At 38.5% G+C, this 16,392-nt stretch overlaps 1 protein-coding gene across 2 annotated transcripts in view; it reads right to left on the bottom strand.

Moving 5' to 3' along the window:
* raph1b (Ras association (RalGDS/AF-6) and pleckstrin homology domains 1b) overlaps positions 1 to 16,392 on the bottom strand; it is a 77,948-nt gene that overhangs the window by 22,893 nt on the left and 38,663 nt on the right. Inside the window, exons 3-7 of one of the 2 annotated variants that reach the window (XM_036564893.1) lie at positions 8,878 to 8,997; positions 7,658 to 7,760; positions 6,917 to 7,182; positions 5,759 to 6,115; positions 887 to 991 (exon numbers count right to left, since the gene is read on the bottom strand). In XM_036564893.1, the coding sequence (XP_036420786.1) occupies positions 887 to 991; positions 5,759 to 6,115; positions 6,917 to 7,182; positions 7,658 to 7,760; positions 8,878 to 8,997 (951 nt within the window). The remainder of the gene's footprint in view (positions 1 to 886; positions 992 to 5,758; positions 6,116 to 6,916; positions 7,183 to 7,657; positions 7,761 to 8,877; positions 8,998 to 16,392) is intronic. The other variant, XM_036564894.1, reaches the window with a different exon arrangement.

A 16,392-nucleotide genomic window follows, 5' to 3' on the forward strand; every position in this document is an offset into this window, starting at 1 on the left:
ATCCACTTGCATAAGCCAAAGGAAAGTCAAAGGAAAATAAGCAAAAAAACAGGAGTTTCCAAAACAGGTCAAAAAGGCATTAAAGACTACAGAGAAAATGGGACTCCTAACACCTGTTCAAGACCTGTCAGACCACCAAAACTGTCCCCATCAGACAAACAGTACACCTTTAAGAGACAGGGAAAAATCAAACTATACTCTTGCTTTAGATCTCGAAAAAAAAATTCTCACTCAACACTATGAGTCTGAAAGGATGTGTAGCTGTCAATAAGCTGTTACTGAGAAAAGAACAAAGACAAAAAAGACAAATATTTGCCCTAGAACACCAACACTGCACATCTGAGATCTTGAGTAAGGTTTTATGGACTGATAAGTCTAAATCTGTGGTTTGCAAGATGCAGAAAATGCAACCAAGACTGAACTATGAAGGCGAGTAAAATACACCAGCAGATTTCTTTGAAAAACAAAGAGCGTGTCCCCTGAAAAGAACGGAAGCTGCTTAAAAAAAAGCAATGAGCAGACACACTAAATACTGATAACATTGATATGTTTTTTTCTTTTGTAATTTTGCTGGTATATATGTGTTTTCTGCTCTTATTCCCTGCAGCTACAGATGGATTACTTGTTTAATGGCTTTTTTGACTGGAAATAAAATAAATGAAAGGGGCTTTTCATTTCATTTTTCTGTTCCTCTCACGTTCGACTGTAGTATAAAAATTTCTAAGCATTATACATCTTTAAAAGCTCTCTACCTGAACATTCGTCAAGCTGCATAATCAGGAATAAATGATGTTGTCTGAGACCTATTTAAGTTGTGCTAATGTCTTGATTAAAGGTGATTACAAACATACGTTCAGCTTCATCTTGCATACACATACACACTTACAGTGCACTGATCCACTTCCCCCTCGCATGAGGTGAAGTCTAGGTGCCGTCTGACAGTGTTACCATTGGCTTTTCTCAGTGAGGCATGCTGGGAAAGTGGGTGGTGCTAAGTGGCGACATCACAGACAAACAGGTGAACACATACATGCAGGCAGGTGGGGGGCATGTAAGAAAAGGTCAACAGTTAATATTACTTGTTTGCATTTAGCAACTGTAACCTTACCTGTACTCGCATCACCTATCATATCTTTTCTCTCCCACTAGCTTCCTCAAATCTTTCTCATTTAACTCAACCAGTTAATCCTGTTTAAACACTATTTCATTACCTCACCCTTTCAGAAAATCCATGTGCCCAAGTTAATTCCACCAATTATTAAAAATGATATAAACAAAGTCATTTAGAGTGGTTTGATGTGAAATGCAGCATTGTAGAGAAACCTACCTACTTACATCTCTTTAAAATTTCTTTAAAGAGGTGATCATAAGAACCAGGAGTCATAATGTCTAACTCAAATATAATTGTGTAATTTACTATCCAAAATGACCAGTGAACCTTCATGTGTCTTCTGAGTAATGTATGTAGTAATATGTAATGTTGAAAATGGTTGGGGGAAAATTTTTCTTTGGGTATTATTTTTGCCTAAAACTCTGCATATACCTCATCACCATGAACAAATCTCTAAACTATTATAAAACAATGTCTCAACATGACATCAGGCAGCATATTCATAACCATTTCATGTTATAACTTTCTGTGAGGGAGATTTGAGAAGCATTAAACTCTTCAGATGTCTGGCTCCTATCACCACCACAATTCTGAATTTTCAAGTTTCTCAGGAATGGAGCATTTCACATAAAACCACTCTAAATAACTTAATTTATTTATGGTTTTCCAAGTTTTTATATCCTAATGATATGACAATATACACCATTTTTACAGAAATCTCAAAATATTAGTGGAATTCACCTTCGAGGCAACATACAGCAATGACACATTAAAATTAGTTACATGTCAAACACATTATGCATGCCAAACCAGACAGTGCATTTACATTGATATCATGCTGTCAATGTAAATGTCCACTCAAGCGTTATAATGCATGCAGTCACACAATACTGTGATCATAATTACCATGATAATGGTAATTAATTAATATTAACAGCAATGGTAATTATAATTACATGCAGTGGGGCAACTTGGTTAATTAACAATGTCACAGCCTATAATGTCCATAGACCACTCACCAAGAGCATGCATGAATGGCTGGTGGACACACACACGCGCGCGTGCGTGCGTGCGTGCGTGCGCGCGCGCGCGAACACACGCGCACACACACACACACTTTCTCTCTCTCTTTCTGGCTGAACAATTTGCAGAAAATTTTTAACTGTAATTCTTCGATCAATATTGTGAATGTGATGTCAATTAAGGTCCAGTTGCATTAAACATCTTTAGTTATATGCTTAAAGGACAAATCTGACATCTGTAAATTTACATCTAAATAATACTGGAAGGGTCAAAAACTGAAAAGCTACAAGTACAGATTTTTTTTCCACTTTCTAATTTCAGACAAATTTTCACGCAGCTTGTTTATGTTGGGAAACCTCAGGCAAAAATTAACGATGATTAAAGAAGTTTTATGCAAGTGACTACAGGCCTGTTTCTGTGTTCAAGAACATCAGAATATCCATTTTTCCTTGGGGCCTGAACACCGAATGTAGTGAGTTCACGAGCATGTAGTTCACGAGGCAGTTCACAAGCTCCGTGTCACTGGGGTCAATTTCTCCACTGAAAATTTAAGACTTCTTTTTTTTTTTTTAAATTGTTGGTAATGTGCCTAAAAATAAAAAATAATTAATCTCTTTAGTCCTAACACACACACATCCCGCAATGATTTAATGAATGAATTAACAAATGAAGTAAATTATTTTTAAATAATTAAATAAATATATTTAAATATTTTTTTAATATTAAACAGTACTGAATAATATATAGGTAAACCAGTAGTGTTTACATATAAGCATGGAGCAGCTTTTTGTGCTAAAGCTCGTTTCACGTGAATTTCTCAAGTCGTTTCAATTATCTGTGTACTGTAACTGCACAAATTGCATAGTAACAAGTGACTGACTGGATATCAGCCCATTAAATCATTGATTTTTTTTTTTATTCAATTATTTTTACTAAATGGTTGATTTCCTTTTTTAAAAGAGGTAACATACATGATTGTTCCATCATCACATATTTTACATGTTACATGCTCTCCTGATAGATTGGTTGTCTGCAGTGTTATTTAGTTATACTACGAATATGCAGTGTGTCAAGCACTGTTGGCTGTAGTAGGCTTGTCAGCACCATTTATCTACTTTTTATACTCGAAAATATCTACTTTTATACTCCAAAACTTTAAACGAATAGTATTTGTGTATCACACACCAAAAAAATATATAATACAATATAATATTGTTAGAATGAACACGGATGCACATATTTTATTTCACTGTTTAATGTATACTTTCTACTTTTTAGCAGCGTTATGAGATTTAGATACATAAGCAAATAGCTAATTGTGGTTTATGTTAATTGTGGTTTAATTTCACTTCCAGACGGTTGTAAGATATTTAATTAAGAAATTCTTTACTTTGTATGTTGCAGTTTTACACCAGTTCCTGCTATAGAGAGCTGCATTAAGTACCTTTGTATCAGTCAACTGTAGTCTTATGTTAACATTTTTTTTTGAGTGGAACTTTACACAGGACATGAAAAGCGATGGTGTGTTCTCATCTCCCCCATCAGCTTATGCATGTGTATATAGAAACTGCACAGTTTAATTTCATTAGGCTTTTCAATAGGAGATCTAACTGCACTTAGAAAACGCAAACGTGTGTGTGTCTGATTAGCAGATCAAGGCTGTTAGTCAGCTGTTTAATGGCTCCTGGCTGAACTCATTAAAACCATCATCACATTCCACAAATCCACAGCACACTCCTTCCTTTGCTCCTGAGACCACAGAACAGTCAGAGATAGGAAGTGAAGCATGTCTTGTGCTCCACATGAAGTCACAAGCTGCCTTTGTTTTAGCTTTTTAGCTGAATAAATACTCAACTGGCAGGGAGTCATATGACCAACTTTGATGCCTTTATAGTCTAAATTGTGACTAATCCCTAATGCTTTTAAGAATTATTTTGTTTCCCCTGCTTTCCTAACCAAAATGAATTTCTTTGTCCACACATGCCTGTTATTAAGTATTAAACTAGTAAAATGACTTGGCAATAGCTACTACAACAAAAAGCCAAGGTGGTTTTAGGCTGTTATCCCACCAAATACTCTTAAAAATGCCTTTCATACTTTCCTTAATATTGTCTGTATAGTTGTGTGTGTGTGGGGTGAGTGTATGAGAGTGTGAGTGTGTGAGGTGAGCAGGCATAAGTCCCTCACATCTGTTTCACTTTTCCTCTGTGCCTGGCTAAATATTTTGCTTACAGGAGAAATTAAGTCTTGTAGAATGTCTCATGTAAGGATGCGTCCAAAACTGCACACTACATGATACAGCTCCATTAGCAGTACATTTGTTAGCATAGTATGTACAGTGTAGTAGTATATAGCTTTGGATGTAGCCCTAGAAATAGGAGCACTGTTGTCCTCATTGATGTGAGAGTCAAAATACCCTGGGGAACTCAATCGTAATAGCGATGGATAAAATTTGTGCCATTTAATCCACATTGACTTCAATGTAACTTAACTTCTGAAATTCTTAGTGCAAAATACTAAAAAGGTACTCTATTGTTTTGGATTGTGTGCAGTGGATCTGGCGTAAAGGATGTACCTGAAAGCCTCATCAAGGGCATTACTTGTACATGTAGAGCAGAATGTGGGTGGGTGCTTTTTCTCTCTTGGGCAGAGGGCATTTTCTACCCCTTTGTTTTTTGTTTTGGGTTATGTCTTGGTTTTGAAGTTGTCAACTTTGGGCCTGTACTGACTTCACTGATGCTATTTTTTCCTTTCCATTTTAATGAAACATCCATCTATAATAACTTTCGAAAACCACCCTGAAGTATTCCAAAAAGGGGCCTTACCATTTTGTATTTACACTGTATTGTTCACTGATAACAGTTTTGATATTAGATTATAATATTTGATATTAAATTATAATACTATATTACAATAGTTTAGAGATGCAGCACGAGTGAACAAGAAGTACATATGAGACAAATTTGGATGTGAAACAACATTCAGCTCCATTTTTGAGCCACAGAAGCTGCTGTGTGCTGATATGTAAACACCACAGGTTTATCTGTATACTGGTCAGTTCTGTTTTTAACTGTTTTGCACATTAAAGATATTTTCATTTACTAAAGTTGTTAAACATGGTTCCTAACTACATATAAAAAATAAATATATATACAGTAAACAAACAAAAAAGTTTTAAGCATCTAATAAATATAATCAACACGTAATTGCCACGTAGCCAAGCTGAGTGTGTTTTGTGACGCAGAGCATAGAATTTGACCAAAATAAAGTATTTTAAAAATGTATTTGTACAAATATCAGGACTTATAAGCGACTTAAGTCAGATAGAGTTAATATCGGTACTCAGTATCGGCCGATGCTGAAGGATTCACTGAAAGTAATTTTTCCCTATTTTTTTAATGAGATTTAGTTTCTGACTATGAAACCAAAGAGAAGCAACAAAATAAATGAATGACTAAATAAATAAGTAAATAAATAATACATGACAATTGTATTTAACATCATGAACAAAAAGGATAAAAATGTGTAGCATTAGGTGTGTGTGATAATGTATGTGCGTAGTACATGTATATTTTTATCATTTATTCCTTTATGCATGTATGTGTATATATGTATGTATGTTACCTCCGTGCTTGTCTGGTTTTGCTGAGTTGCAGTCGTCCCTGTCCCAGGCCCCTCTCCTTCCTGCCCCCTCATGTCCAGTGAGTCCATGCTGGAGGCGGAGGCAGAGTTAACGCTGGAGCGAGATGAGCGCGCCTCCTGATCGCTGACTGCTCCCACTGAACCTGTGCGCCGATGGTGCTGCGAGTTGGCCGCTGTGTTCCGCAGTGTGGAAGATGAATATGACGAAGATGAGGAAGGTGAGGAAGACTCAGAGGTTTGCCGTGCAGCCTCGTCCATACTCCGGGACGCCTTCTCCAACTGTGCCGTGATGTCGTCCAGTGAGAAGTTAGAGGCCATAGGGCGGGACTGGCTGTAGGGCTACACAATGTATAATACGTTAACTGTTACCACAACACTAGCCTTTGCAATACTGACACTGCAGAAGGCAGCAATATGCAAATGAGCAGTCTAACTAATCAATACTTTATCGGGTTGTGAGATAATCAGGTAACAAAGTCGATTAGTCACTGATAACGCTAATTATGGAAACAAAGTTGCTTGTTTTCTTGAAAACAAAACGTTTATATGACAAAGTCATTCTGACAGATCAAAATACAATACAGGAAGTGTAGGGACTGATATGGCTCTTTAATATGATACACACAGTCATTCTGATAGATTGTAATATACTACAGGAATCGTAGGGGGCGATATGGCTCTATAACGTTTATATGATACAGTCATTCTGACTGATTATAATACACTACAGGAAGTGCAGGGGCAATATTGCTCTTTAATGTTTATATGATACAGTCATTCTAACAGACCGTAATATATTACAGGAAGTGTGGGGGCTAATATGGCTCTTTAATGTTTATACGATACAGTCATTCTGAAAAAAGTCTGACAGCAAGCGTGGTGGGTGACACAGTTCTAAAATATTTATGTGACACATGCAGTCATTCTACAATTAACACTACTCACTATTTCTGGAAGTATTTAGGATTGAAGACAGACAGAGAATTTATTTTGGCCGAAAAAATAAATGCACTTATTGAATATTAATAATAGACTGCAAGCAATTATTCCAAAAATCATCCCAAAAACAATGAAACAGTATTCATTAACACCACAGTAGTATTATGAATGCAGCATGGCATTCTACTGGTGCAGCTGTACCTGGCCGCTCCCTCCTCGGATGGTATTGGCGGGTGAGGCGCGGGTGCTACTGCAGGCACTGCCTCCGCTGCTGCCCCCACCACTGCTGCCCCCTGCCTGCCGAGCACTGGCTGAACGCCCTGGAGCAGCCCGTTGTCGTGTTTTGAGGTCTGCCGAGCGGCTGGAGGATGAAGAAGGCTTTCCGATGGTGCTAAGCTCCTGCTCAATGGAACACAGGTCGGCCATAAGGGCATCCAGGTCCACAGTCTCACCTTGATTTATGGCTTCTGTAGTAATGTATATGAGAGCGGGGGGTAATTATTCTCTTCAAATACACATTATAACCAAAGTTGCTACAAACAAACATTCAGATTTGTATATGTAGTTGCTTGTGTAAATCTCTCCTTTTTTTCTACTTTTGAAGAACTTTTAATTTTTTTTAAAATATTTAGAAATGCCAACCGAACTAGGGGTCTCATTCCAACAGTGATGACATATGCATGTATAGCACAGGAGGGTGGCGTAAATAAAATCATTAATGCATCAACTGAACGTGTAAATAAGACTCAGGGCAATAATCAAATAACTTCTCTATTTTATGCTAGGCATCCTAGTTAAGTCATGCTGAAGCTCGCTAAAGCAGTACTTCTTTCATAGACTTAAAAGCAGGCTTACCTATAAGCACATGAAGTGTATCTGACTGACTGACCAGTGATGTTTAATATCTCAAATGGCTGTGTATGTGCCTGTGTGTTCACTGACCATTGATGTTGTACATGGAGAATCGGTAGGAGAAGTTGGCCAGGTTGGTCTCTTCTCTGAGAGGAGCTTTCTGGACCTTCCCTGGACGCCCATCATCCAAACTCTGGAGAAAGAGAAGTTGCATCGAAGGTTCCACGGTGTGTTTTATTATACAACAAGGCATACTGCAATTAAATGTAGAATTATATAAGAACACAGTATATGTCCAAAAGTATCCAGACACTCCTTCTAATTAGTGAGTTCAGCTAAATTTAAGGCGCCCCCATTACTGATACAGGTGCTCAACTATATACACATTTGTATGATTGCCTGTACAACAATCTCCATAGAAAACCATGGTCAATAGAAAGGGACTCTCTGGAGCAGCCACATATGAGCTAAGGGTCTTTATACTCAATGTCAAATGTCAGCTACAGGGGTATAAAGCCTCCCAGCATTGCACTGTGGAGCAGTGGAGCTGTGTTCTCTGGATTGGTGAATCTCAATCCAATACCTCTGGGATGAGCTGGAGTGGTGTTTGTCGTGGAGAACTAACCTTCCAACATCAATATCAGGGATGAGCACAGCAACTTGAATACTCAGTAAACAGTTTGAGATGCTAGTATTCAAATACTGAAATCACTATTTGTTTCACAGAAGGACAGAGAAAATATTCCAAAAATTCAATGAAATGCTGATTTTGTTTTAACAGGACGTAAAAAGTGCTGAGCACACTCATATTTATGAGTAAGTATATCATATTTCACTTTTCTTCCACAAAACACAAGCGGTCAGGCGCTTTTTTTATTTAAATAGGCTAACTTAATCAAGCTAATTTTAGTCCAGAAATAGTTTAAATACATTTCTCTGACTAACTAACGTGTTGTCCTTTAAGAAGACCACAAGTTCTCAACAGCATCCAGTGTTTTACTGGTTAGCTCTGCTAGCTCATCTGAAGAGGAAATCTCAGTTACTCATTCAACATGAAAATGTAGTCATTTGCCTTTGCTGTTTTGAATAACAAAACATGTTTTAAAACGATACTCAAATGTTAAAATTGGTTCAGTATATCGCCTCTGCGTAGGGAGAGTACGGACTGTTACTGCAGCAAAGGGGGACAAACTCTATTAATATGCTTGATTTCAGAAGAACCGCTGGAGAAGCTTTTGGACATACGGCTTAAGTATCAATATAATGGAAATCTTGTCTTTTTCCCATTTCATGCAGCACTAGTGTGGTACCTGTGTCAGTTTGTCCAGCTCTCCCAGCCAGGCCCCAAACATTTTGTCCAAGTCTTGATCCTCCTTGTCGCTGTCCTCCTCAGCAGCATGGTCCAACTCATCATCTGATACCTGCTCCATCTGTTACACAGACACACAAACAAATTATTGCTCTCATTCTGTGACAGCCTATTAATTTCTCCCATCTCACAAGTCACAATCTTATCTCCTGTCACCATGACAACTCTAAGGCGTCACCCTACGTAAACATGCTATACTGAAACTTCTCCCCCATTTCCTATGCGTCATCAAACTGTCACGGTCATCTTGTGAATAGTCTCCATGGTAACCACTGCCTGCATTTATTTAATCCTGCAAATGACATTCTGAACTATGGGATTCGACTGTCTCACTCAAGGTCACAAAGGCAGTGATCTACGCTACATCAGCATCACCTGAAGCACTGGACAGGGAATCAAACCTGCAGCTCACTGGAGCAGTGCCTGTACTCACTGAGCTACTGCCATCAAACATGGCACATATGAATCAAACAGCAAAAAATAAATTGGTAAAGCAATAAAATTTAATTTCTTGGCCAAAACTAGTAATGCAAAGATCTGATATACTAAACTGGCATTAGCACTGATATTGACCCTAGCAAATGGACGTCGGACAGACATCACTGACCCACATTCAATACTGTTCTTAGTCGCTGTGAAAATAGGTCATTCTCACAAAACTGCCACAAACCATATCCATACATTTTATGTCCATTATTATGCAGATAATATAGAAAATGTGCGAAATATAAATAAAAACAGAATGCAGTGATACGCAAATAATTTAAGCTCTTTACATAATTGAATGTTTCTGAAATGTGATGGTCTGCCATTGTCTAATTTGTCCCGCCGAACACAATCTTCTCGTTATCAGTGCAAGACAGCGAACAGATAATGCCAATGCAGAAGTTACCAATGATAACTAACGTTAGTCCAACTATAGCTTAGTTAGGGAGTGGTAATGTTTGTACCAGTGTGTACAACTCTCATCAGTTTTAGACTGTTTGAGTCAAAAAGTTGACATCAATGCTGCCAACACATCCAGCTGCGTATTTTCGTCCTTCAAAATACGATTACGTGCTCCAAATAGAGCTACTGTAATATTTCAGTGAATTCTGAGATGTGATTTTTTTTGTTAAGAACTGGCGCAGAGGCAAACATACAAGATCGAAACGAGAGCTTGTGGACATCTCGTTGCATCGCCCAACCCTACGTTCTACAGTTAGGCTCGGCTAAAATAGGTCTATTATTAAATTATTCTGCATATTCTCTATTCAGTATTCTATATTTTCTAAAAAAAAATTTGAAAATAAACCAGTTGAACACAGGTAACCACTTCTGCTTTGTTTTTTTGAAGGATGAAATGTATGCTCTAGCTGTTTTTTTCTGTTTTGACCATTTGTGAACTGGTAAACTCCTTTACTATGCTTTGTGGGCGTGACCTTTTAGCAACTTTAAAATATATAAAATTTTCTTCTGGAGGAGCAGGCCCCTGCACCCCCCCTAGAGGGTCTGAGTGAGGTCCACATACACACACACACACACACACACACACACACACACACACACACACACACCATAGTCTCACAAAATCCTGTGGGAAACACTGGTTGCTTGAATCTAAACATCTGCCCTATGCTAATAATAGTTTTTAAGTAGTTATCTGCCAATACAGATATGAATTTACTACTATCGCCCATCCCTAATTAAAACGCAATGTGTAGTTAAAGCCTCATGTTACCTTATGCAGAACTATTCCAAAGCACAGTTTTTAAACTGAAGAAGAAAAAAAGCACTGGTATCATATCAGTACTGAGTTCAGGTAGTTGAATAAGTATCTGTATCAGCAGAGAAAAATGACAAAACTGTCATTCAGAACACATAAAAAAAATGGGAAAAGTTTCCATCATATTTTTCATAATCAACATTGTAGGAGGGAAAAAAAGGAACAAGGCAACATTTGCAGGCAAAATTTACCGCATTTTTATTTTGCTGACTGAACATTTTTGATGCGACAAACAACACTTTCGGTTTTTGGCCCAAAATTGTTGGGCCGTCCTTAGAGTGTGCACTGGCAGCAGTGCTGAGCCTGGACGGAGCTAAGAGAAGCACTGCAGGACCCTCTCTGCAGTGTCAGTCACCGTTCTGAGGTTGCCAACTGGAAGGGTGTAACATGGTTGGCATGGTAACCCTCGCAATGTCTCCCAAGACTGGCAAAGTTGCTATGGCAACGGCTGACGGCTCTCCTACAAAGGGTTTTTTCATTCCATATTGTAACTATGGCAACCCACCCCCCTCCAGAGCATCACCTCCAATGTAGTGCTTGAATTCAATCTAATGAAAAGAACATGGCCTTAAATGTCTACTGGCAATTTATCACAAAGCATGCATAAAATTTGCTTCAACCTGATATAATCACCTCAACCACAACTGCTATCAATCCAGCATCAATCTCAACCGATATCCACCACTTATTATTATATAATAAATGAAACCTTGTTCGCAAAACATGACTGTTAAGGAAAATAAAGAAAAGAAAAAAAAAATACTTGTAATCATATATTCAAATATTGAGAAGGGTATGCTGTCTTGGTTTCGGCCTCAGCACAGACAGCATAATGTTTTATGGTAATGGGGGAGTGCCCTCTACTGTACAATAAAAGAACAACAGCTTAGACAGAGCTGATGCTACCTCAACCTAAACACACACAGTGGGGTGAGTCAGCATGAGTGAACAGGGGGTCAGGGATTCTGAGGCCTTTACTCTGAACTGAGTGAGACAGCAGATCACAAAATGTGTGTGAAAGTATGAGTGTGTGCGCTACTGTGCTTAGTTATGCAACATCAGGAATAAAAAAAGTGCTGCAGCAGGAAAGCTGCAGTGACATGGCTTTCATCCTAAATTTTGGGCATCACGAAAAACCCATCATATGCACACGGGTGCAACTCTACTTAATAGGGTCTTACAAACAGTACTGAGCAAAATTCAGAGACCATACTTCATGTATTAATTTTAGTCAAAATAGCCATTAAGTTTTTCATTTTTCAACATCACACATCACATTTAACAGAAAATGTAACACCAACTAAAATATCAAACCTATCAGTATTTAATTTGTCTGCTCTTCACGTTTGTGCACTCTACTGACACTTTAGCTTTTCCATCCTTCCAATATCAAAACCAACCAGTTACAGCTGTGTCTACTCAATGAAAGCTGTTCCCAAAGGAGTCACTGACATTATGTCCCCTCCAATAAGACGCTAACATTCACACAAGCTATTTACCCAAACAGCTCAGCATCCGCATCTAAAATGGATAAGAGAGAGATTTCTAAGGAGATTAGACATAAGATCCACATGCATAAGGAAGCAGAAAAGTCGAAGGAAAAAAACAGGAATCTCGAAAACTGGAGCTCAAAAAATTATTAAAAGACACAAAGAAAATGAGACTCCTAACAGTGCAAGACCTGGTAGACCACCAAAACCTTCCCGATCAGATAAACAGTACCTAAAAGTTTTCATCTTTGAGAGAGAGGAGAAAACCAAGCTCCACTTTCACTTCAGATCTGAATAAATCCACAGGTGTTTCTGTCCATCCTTCCACTGTGCAAAGTCAACTCAACACTGAGGATGTTTAGCTGCCAAAGCTATTACAGACAAAAACAACCAAATCAGAATAAAATACTTGTTTACAAAGAAAAAAAAAAGTATATATATATATTATTTTTTTTTTTCTTCTTTGTAAACTTGTTCAAAGTTCAGTCTTAAAAGTTGGTTGCATTTTCAGCTTTTCATGATCTAAGTATTTATTTGATATATATATATATATATATATATATATATATATATATATAAACATATATATATATATAAACATATATAAACGTCAGCGGATAAAGGCACATACATAACAACCTGTTTTCATGGAAGGTCACTTCTAACCATGCAACTCCACCCTTAAGAAGACACTTAACCTACACTAGCTAAACCCACATCCCAGCACAATAACCACATGCAACACATACACACTTTAAACCAAGGAACAACAACACAAACAACATCATTTAAAGTCCCTTTAGCAAAGGGGGTTAAGGCACATGGCACAGCCCTGCATACCACACCTTTAGAGCCTCTTCTGTGAACCGGAGCAAGCCCCGTTTTTCTCTGGGTTTACTACAGTGAGGACATTTTTTTTTCCTATCAATGCACAATAACAAACACAAATACACCTGCATACTAACAAGTCGTAAATTGGGTCGTCATGAGGTCATGAGAGGTCAATGCGTTTTCTTTCTTAATCTCACGCCTTTTTTCGCCTCTCTTTCCATCCTCTAAAGCCATATCAAATAGCGCAGCCCTCCCGGGGAACATGAGGGTCACTTTACCTGTGAAAACAACCCCGTTCTTTGATCCAGAGCAGAGATCAGAGGGGGTGTGTGTGCACATCCCAATTTATCTATCAGGGTAAACACCACACAGAGGGTAAGAAAACCAGATTGTCCTAATTATAACTCCAACAGCCAGGTGACAAATTTCAAGAAAAACCAACAAAGCGTCTTAGTAAAATGTGGGGCCCCCAAAAGTCGCAAGAACAGTTTCAATGCACCTTGTCGTAGATCTTACAAGTCTCTGGAACTGTACTGGAAGGATGATGATGGGGGTAAAGAGTGATGTCTAACACGTTAGTGCAAAATCTCCCATAGGTGATCAACTGGGTTGAAATCTGTTGAATGCGAAGGCTGAAATATATGATTTTCATACTCATTAAACCATTTAGTGACCCCTCGTGTCCTGTACCATCATCCTAGAAATGACCACTCCCATCAGGATAGAAATGTTAGGACAAAGTTGATCAGTCAGAATAACTTCGCATTCATTTGTAGTGACCCTTTAAGGAGACAGGTGGACCCAAACTATTTCTTTAAAATGATCCCCTCACTGCAGAGGTTCAGTATTCTAGCCTGTACTGCTCTCCTTGTGTGCTCCACACAGCACATGATGTGAAGGATGTCTCATCTGACCCTTTCACTTTTTCCCCACCTCTCTGTAGATCAGTGACAGTGTTTTTAATCCACTGAAGTCTCAAATGTGCTTTTCATCTTTGTAATTAGGGGTTTATGCTCTGCAACCCTACTATATGTCTCTATGAAGTTGTGGACAGACTGTTCTTGCTCACACAGTCTGAAGAAATCATTGCTTTGACATTGGCTTTGACATTTTCAGTCAACTTAAAAAACAGTTTCTTTTACATATCACACTTTTGACCATAACTTCCAACATTATTTACTGTCACTCTCATAGATCTAAACGCAGATGTCACTTTAGTCACTGTTCCTATCGTAACAATGTCAGTTGAGCAGTTTTTGAGACTGAAGCTTCTCCCAATCGCACCCCAATAATGAACCCTCTTTCAAAGTCACTTAAAATTGAGATCACATGGACCTGCTCACCATTTTTTAACATTCCACAGAACATGGAAGGTGTTAACTGCTGAACTGTACCACGCAGTACACCTGCCTGGAAGCATCTGCACTCGTTATGTTTCATTTATTAGGTCATTTCAGTGAGCAGGTTGTTCTGACCACACTTCTGTTAAGGGTGTAGCGAATCATACAATTCCTAATTTGATTTGATACAACACACACACACACACGCGCACAAACATGTAGGCCTCCCAGCTCAACCTGCACTTTTGAGATGATTCTTTAAGAAAGCATTATATAATCCACTCAGGCCCTCCTCCTCCTTTTTTCTCTCTGTACAGCGTGTGTGTTTACAGAGCCTTAACTAGAGTTTTCTTTCAAAATGCAACCCTCCTCTCCTCTTTACCGGGCTGAAACCAGCAGGAGACACTGAACTACAGTGGACTAAACCAACACACTCCACATGCAAACAAATGCTCAGCACTCATTTCAACTGGAGAGCCAGAGATCCTAATCTGAGGAGAAAAGGGGAGAACAAAACAACTATTGTTTTTTGTATTGTTATACTTTTAATGCTTTGGCAATTTTGAACTTGATACAGTCACACCAATGAATGAAATTTTGAACTGCGCGAGAGAGAGGGAGAAAATTCTCAAACGAAAGTGTGTGTGTGTGTTGTAGCAGCTGCTTTGGAGAATATAGATATTTAAGTGAGTGTGTGTGTGTGTGTGTGTGTGTGTGTGTGTGCGCGCCATAAACATGACATGAACAAATCAGACTGTCACTCCAACAGTCTAGCCATGTCTGCACTGTTGTCCGCAGGCAATGGATGGGATGATAGTTTGTGTGTATGTGAAACAGAGAGCAACACACACACACACACACACACACACACACACACACACACACACACACACACACACACACATATATATATATACATATATATATATATATATACATATATATATATATATATATATATATATATATATACATATATATAGAGAGAGAGAGAGAGAGGGGTGTGTGGGTGTGTGTGTGTATAAGAGGCTGATGATTAATCATTCATCATGATTACTCACTTCCGTTCCTCTACTTAATCCCAATTACTTTCACTCTCATCAATCTAATTTGACCCTAAAGAAATATTTGTCAATTTAAAACAAGTGAATTTTGTTACAGCTATTTAAATGGACAAAATAAGCTCACAAATGCATCGTCCAGCATACACTGTCAAATAACAGATAACTGCTGATATCAGCGGTTTGTGTGACTAAGTGATGATTCAGAGTAGATGCACTTCAGTGCTAAACAAATTCATGACATGACAGTTGCTGGAAACAACTTTGGAATGGGAGGGTTTGGGAGGGGTATAGTGGGCTGTACAGTAGATCTCTATGTCAGCACAAGCTGCTGTGTGAGTGTGTGTGTGTGAGTGTGTGTGTGTGTGTGTGAGTGAGTGTGTGTGTGTGTGAGTGTGTGTGTACAGGAAATGTCCAGGATGTGCAGAATTCTTCATTTCCCTCATGAGCTATGCTGTCACAGTTCTCCCACCCTCCAGCTGCTCCACATGCACACTTTTCTTTCTTTCTCTCTCTCTCTCTCATCTTTTTTGTCTCTCACTTACACACACACACACACACACACACACACACACACATCTCTTTCTCTCTCTCTCTCATCTTTTTCACCCCCCCTCACCTTTCTACATCTCTCTTTTTCTTTCTATCTCTTTGTATCCTTATTCCTCTCTCCTCCCTGGCCTCTCACTTCCTCCTCATCTCTTTCCTTCTCTCGTCTTGTCTCTCACTGTCTCTTTTTGTCTCTCTCTCTCTCTCTCATCTTTTTCTCTCCCCCTCACCTTTCTTTGTCTCTTTTTCTTTCTCTCTCTTTGTATCTTTATTTCTCTCTCCCCTCCTTATCTCACTTCCTCCTCATCTTTTTCTTTCTCTCGTCTCTCTGTCCTTTCCTTTGCTCTCCCAATCTTTTTTCTCTCTCTTTCTCCTTTTCCTCTCTTCTCTTTCCTCGTTCTTTATCTTGTACTCCTCACC

Source organism: Colossoma macropomum, unplaced genomic scaffold (genome assembly GCF_904425465.1).
Source record: "Colossoma macropomum unplaced genomic scaffold, Colossoma_macropomum, whole genome shotgun sequence".
Lineage (NCBI taxonomy): Eukaryota > Metazoa > Chordata > Actinopteri > Characiformes > Serrasalmidae > Colossoma > Colossoma macropomum.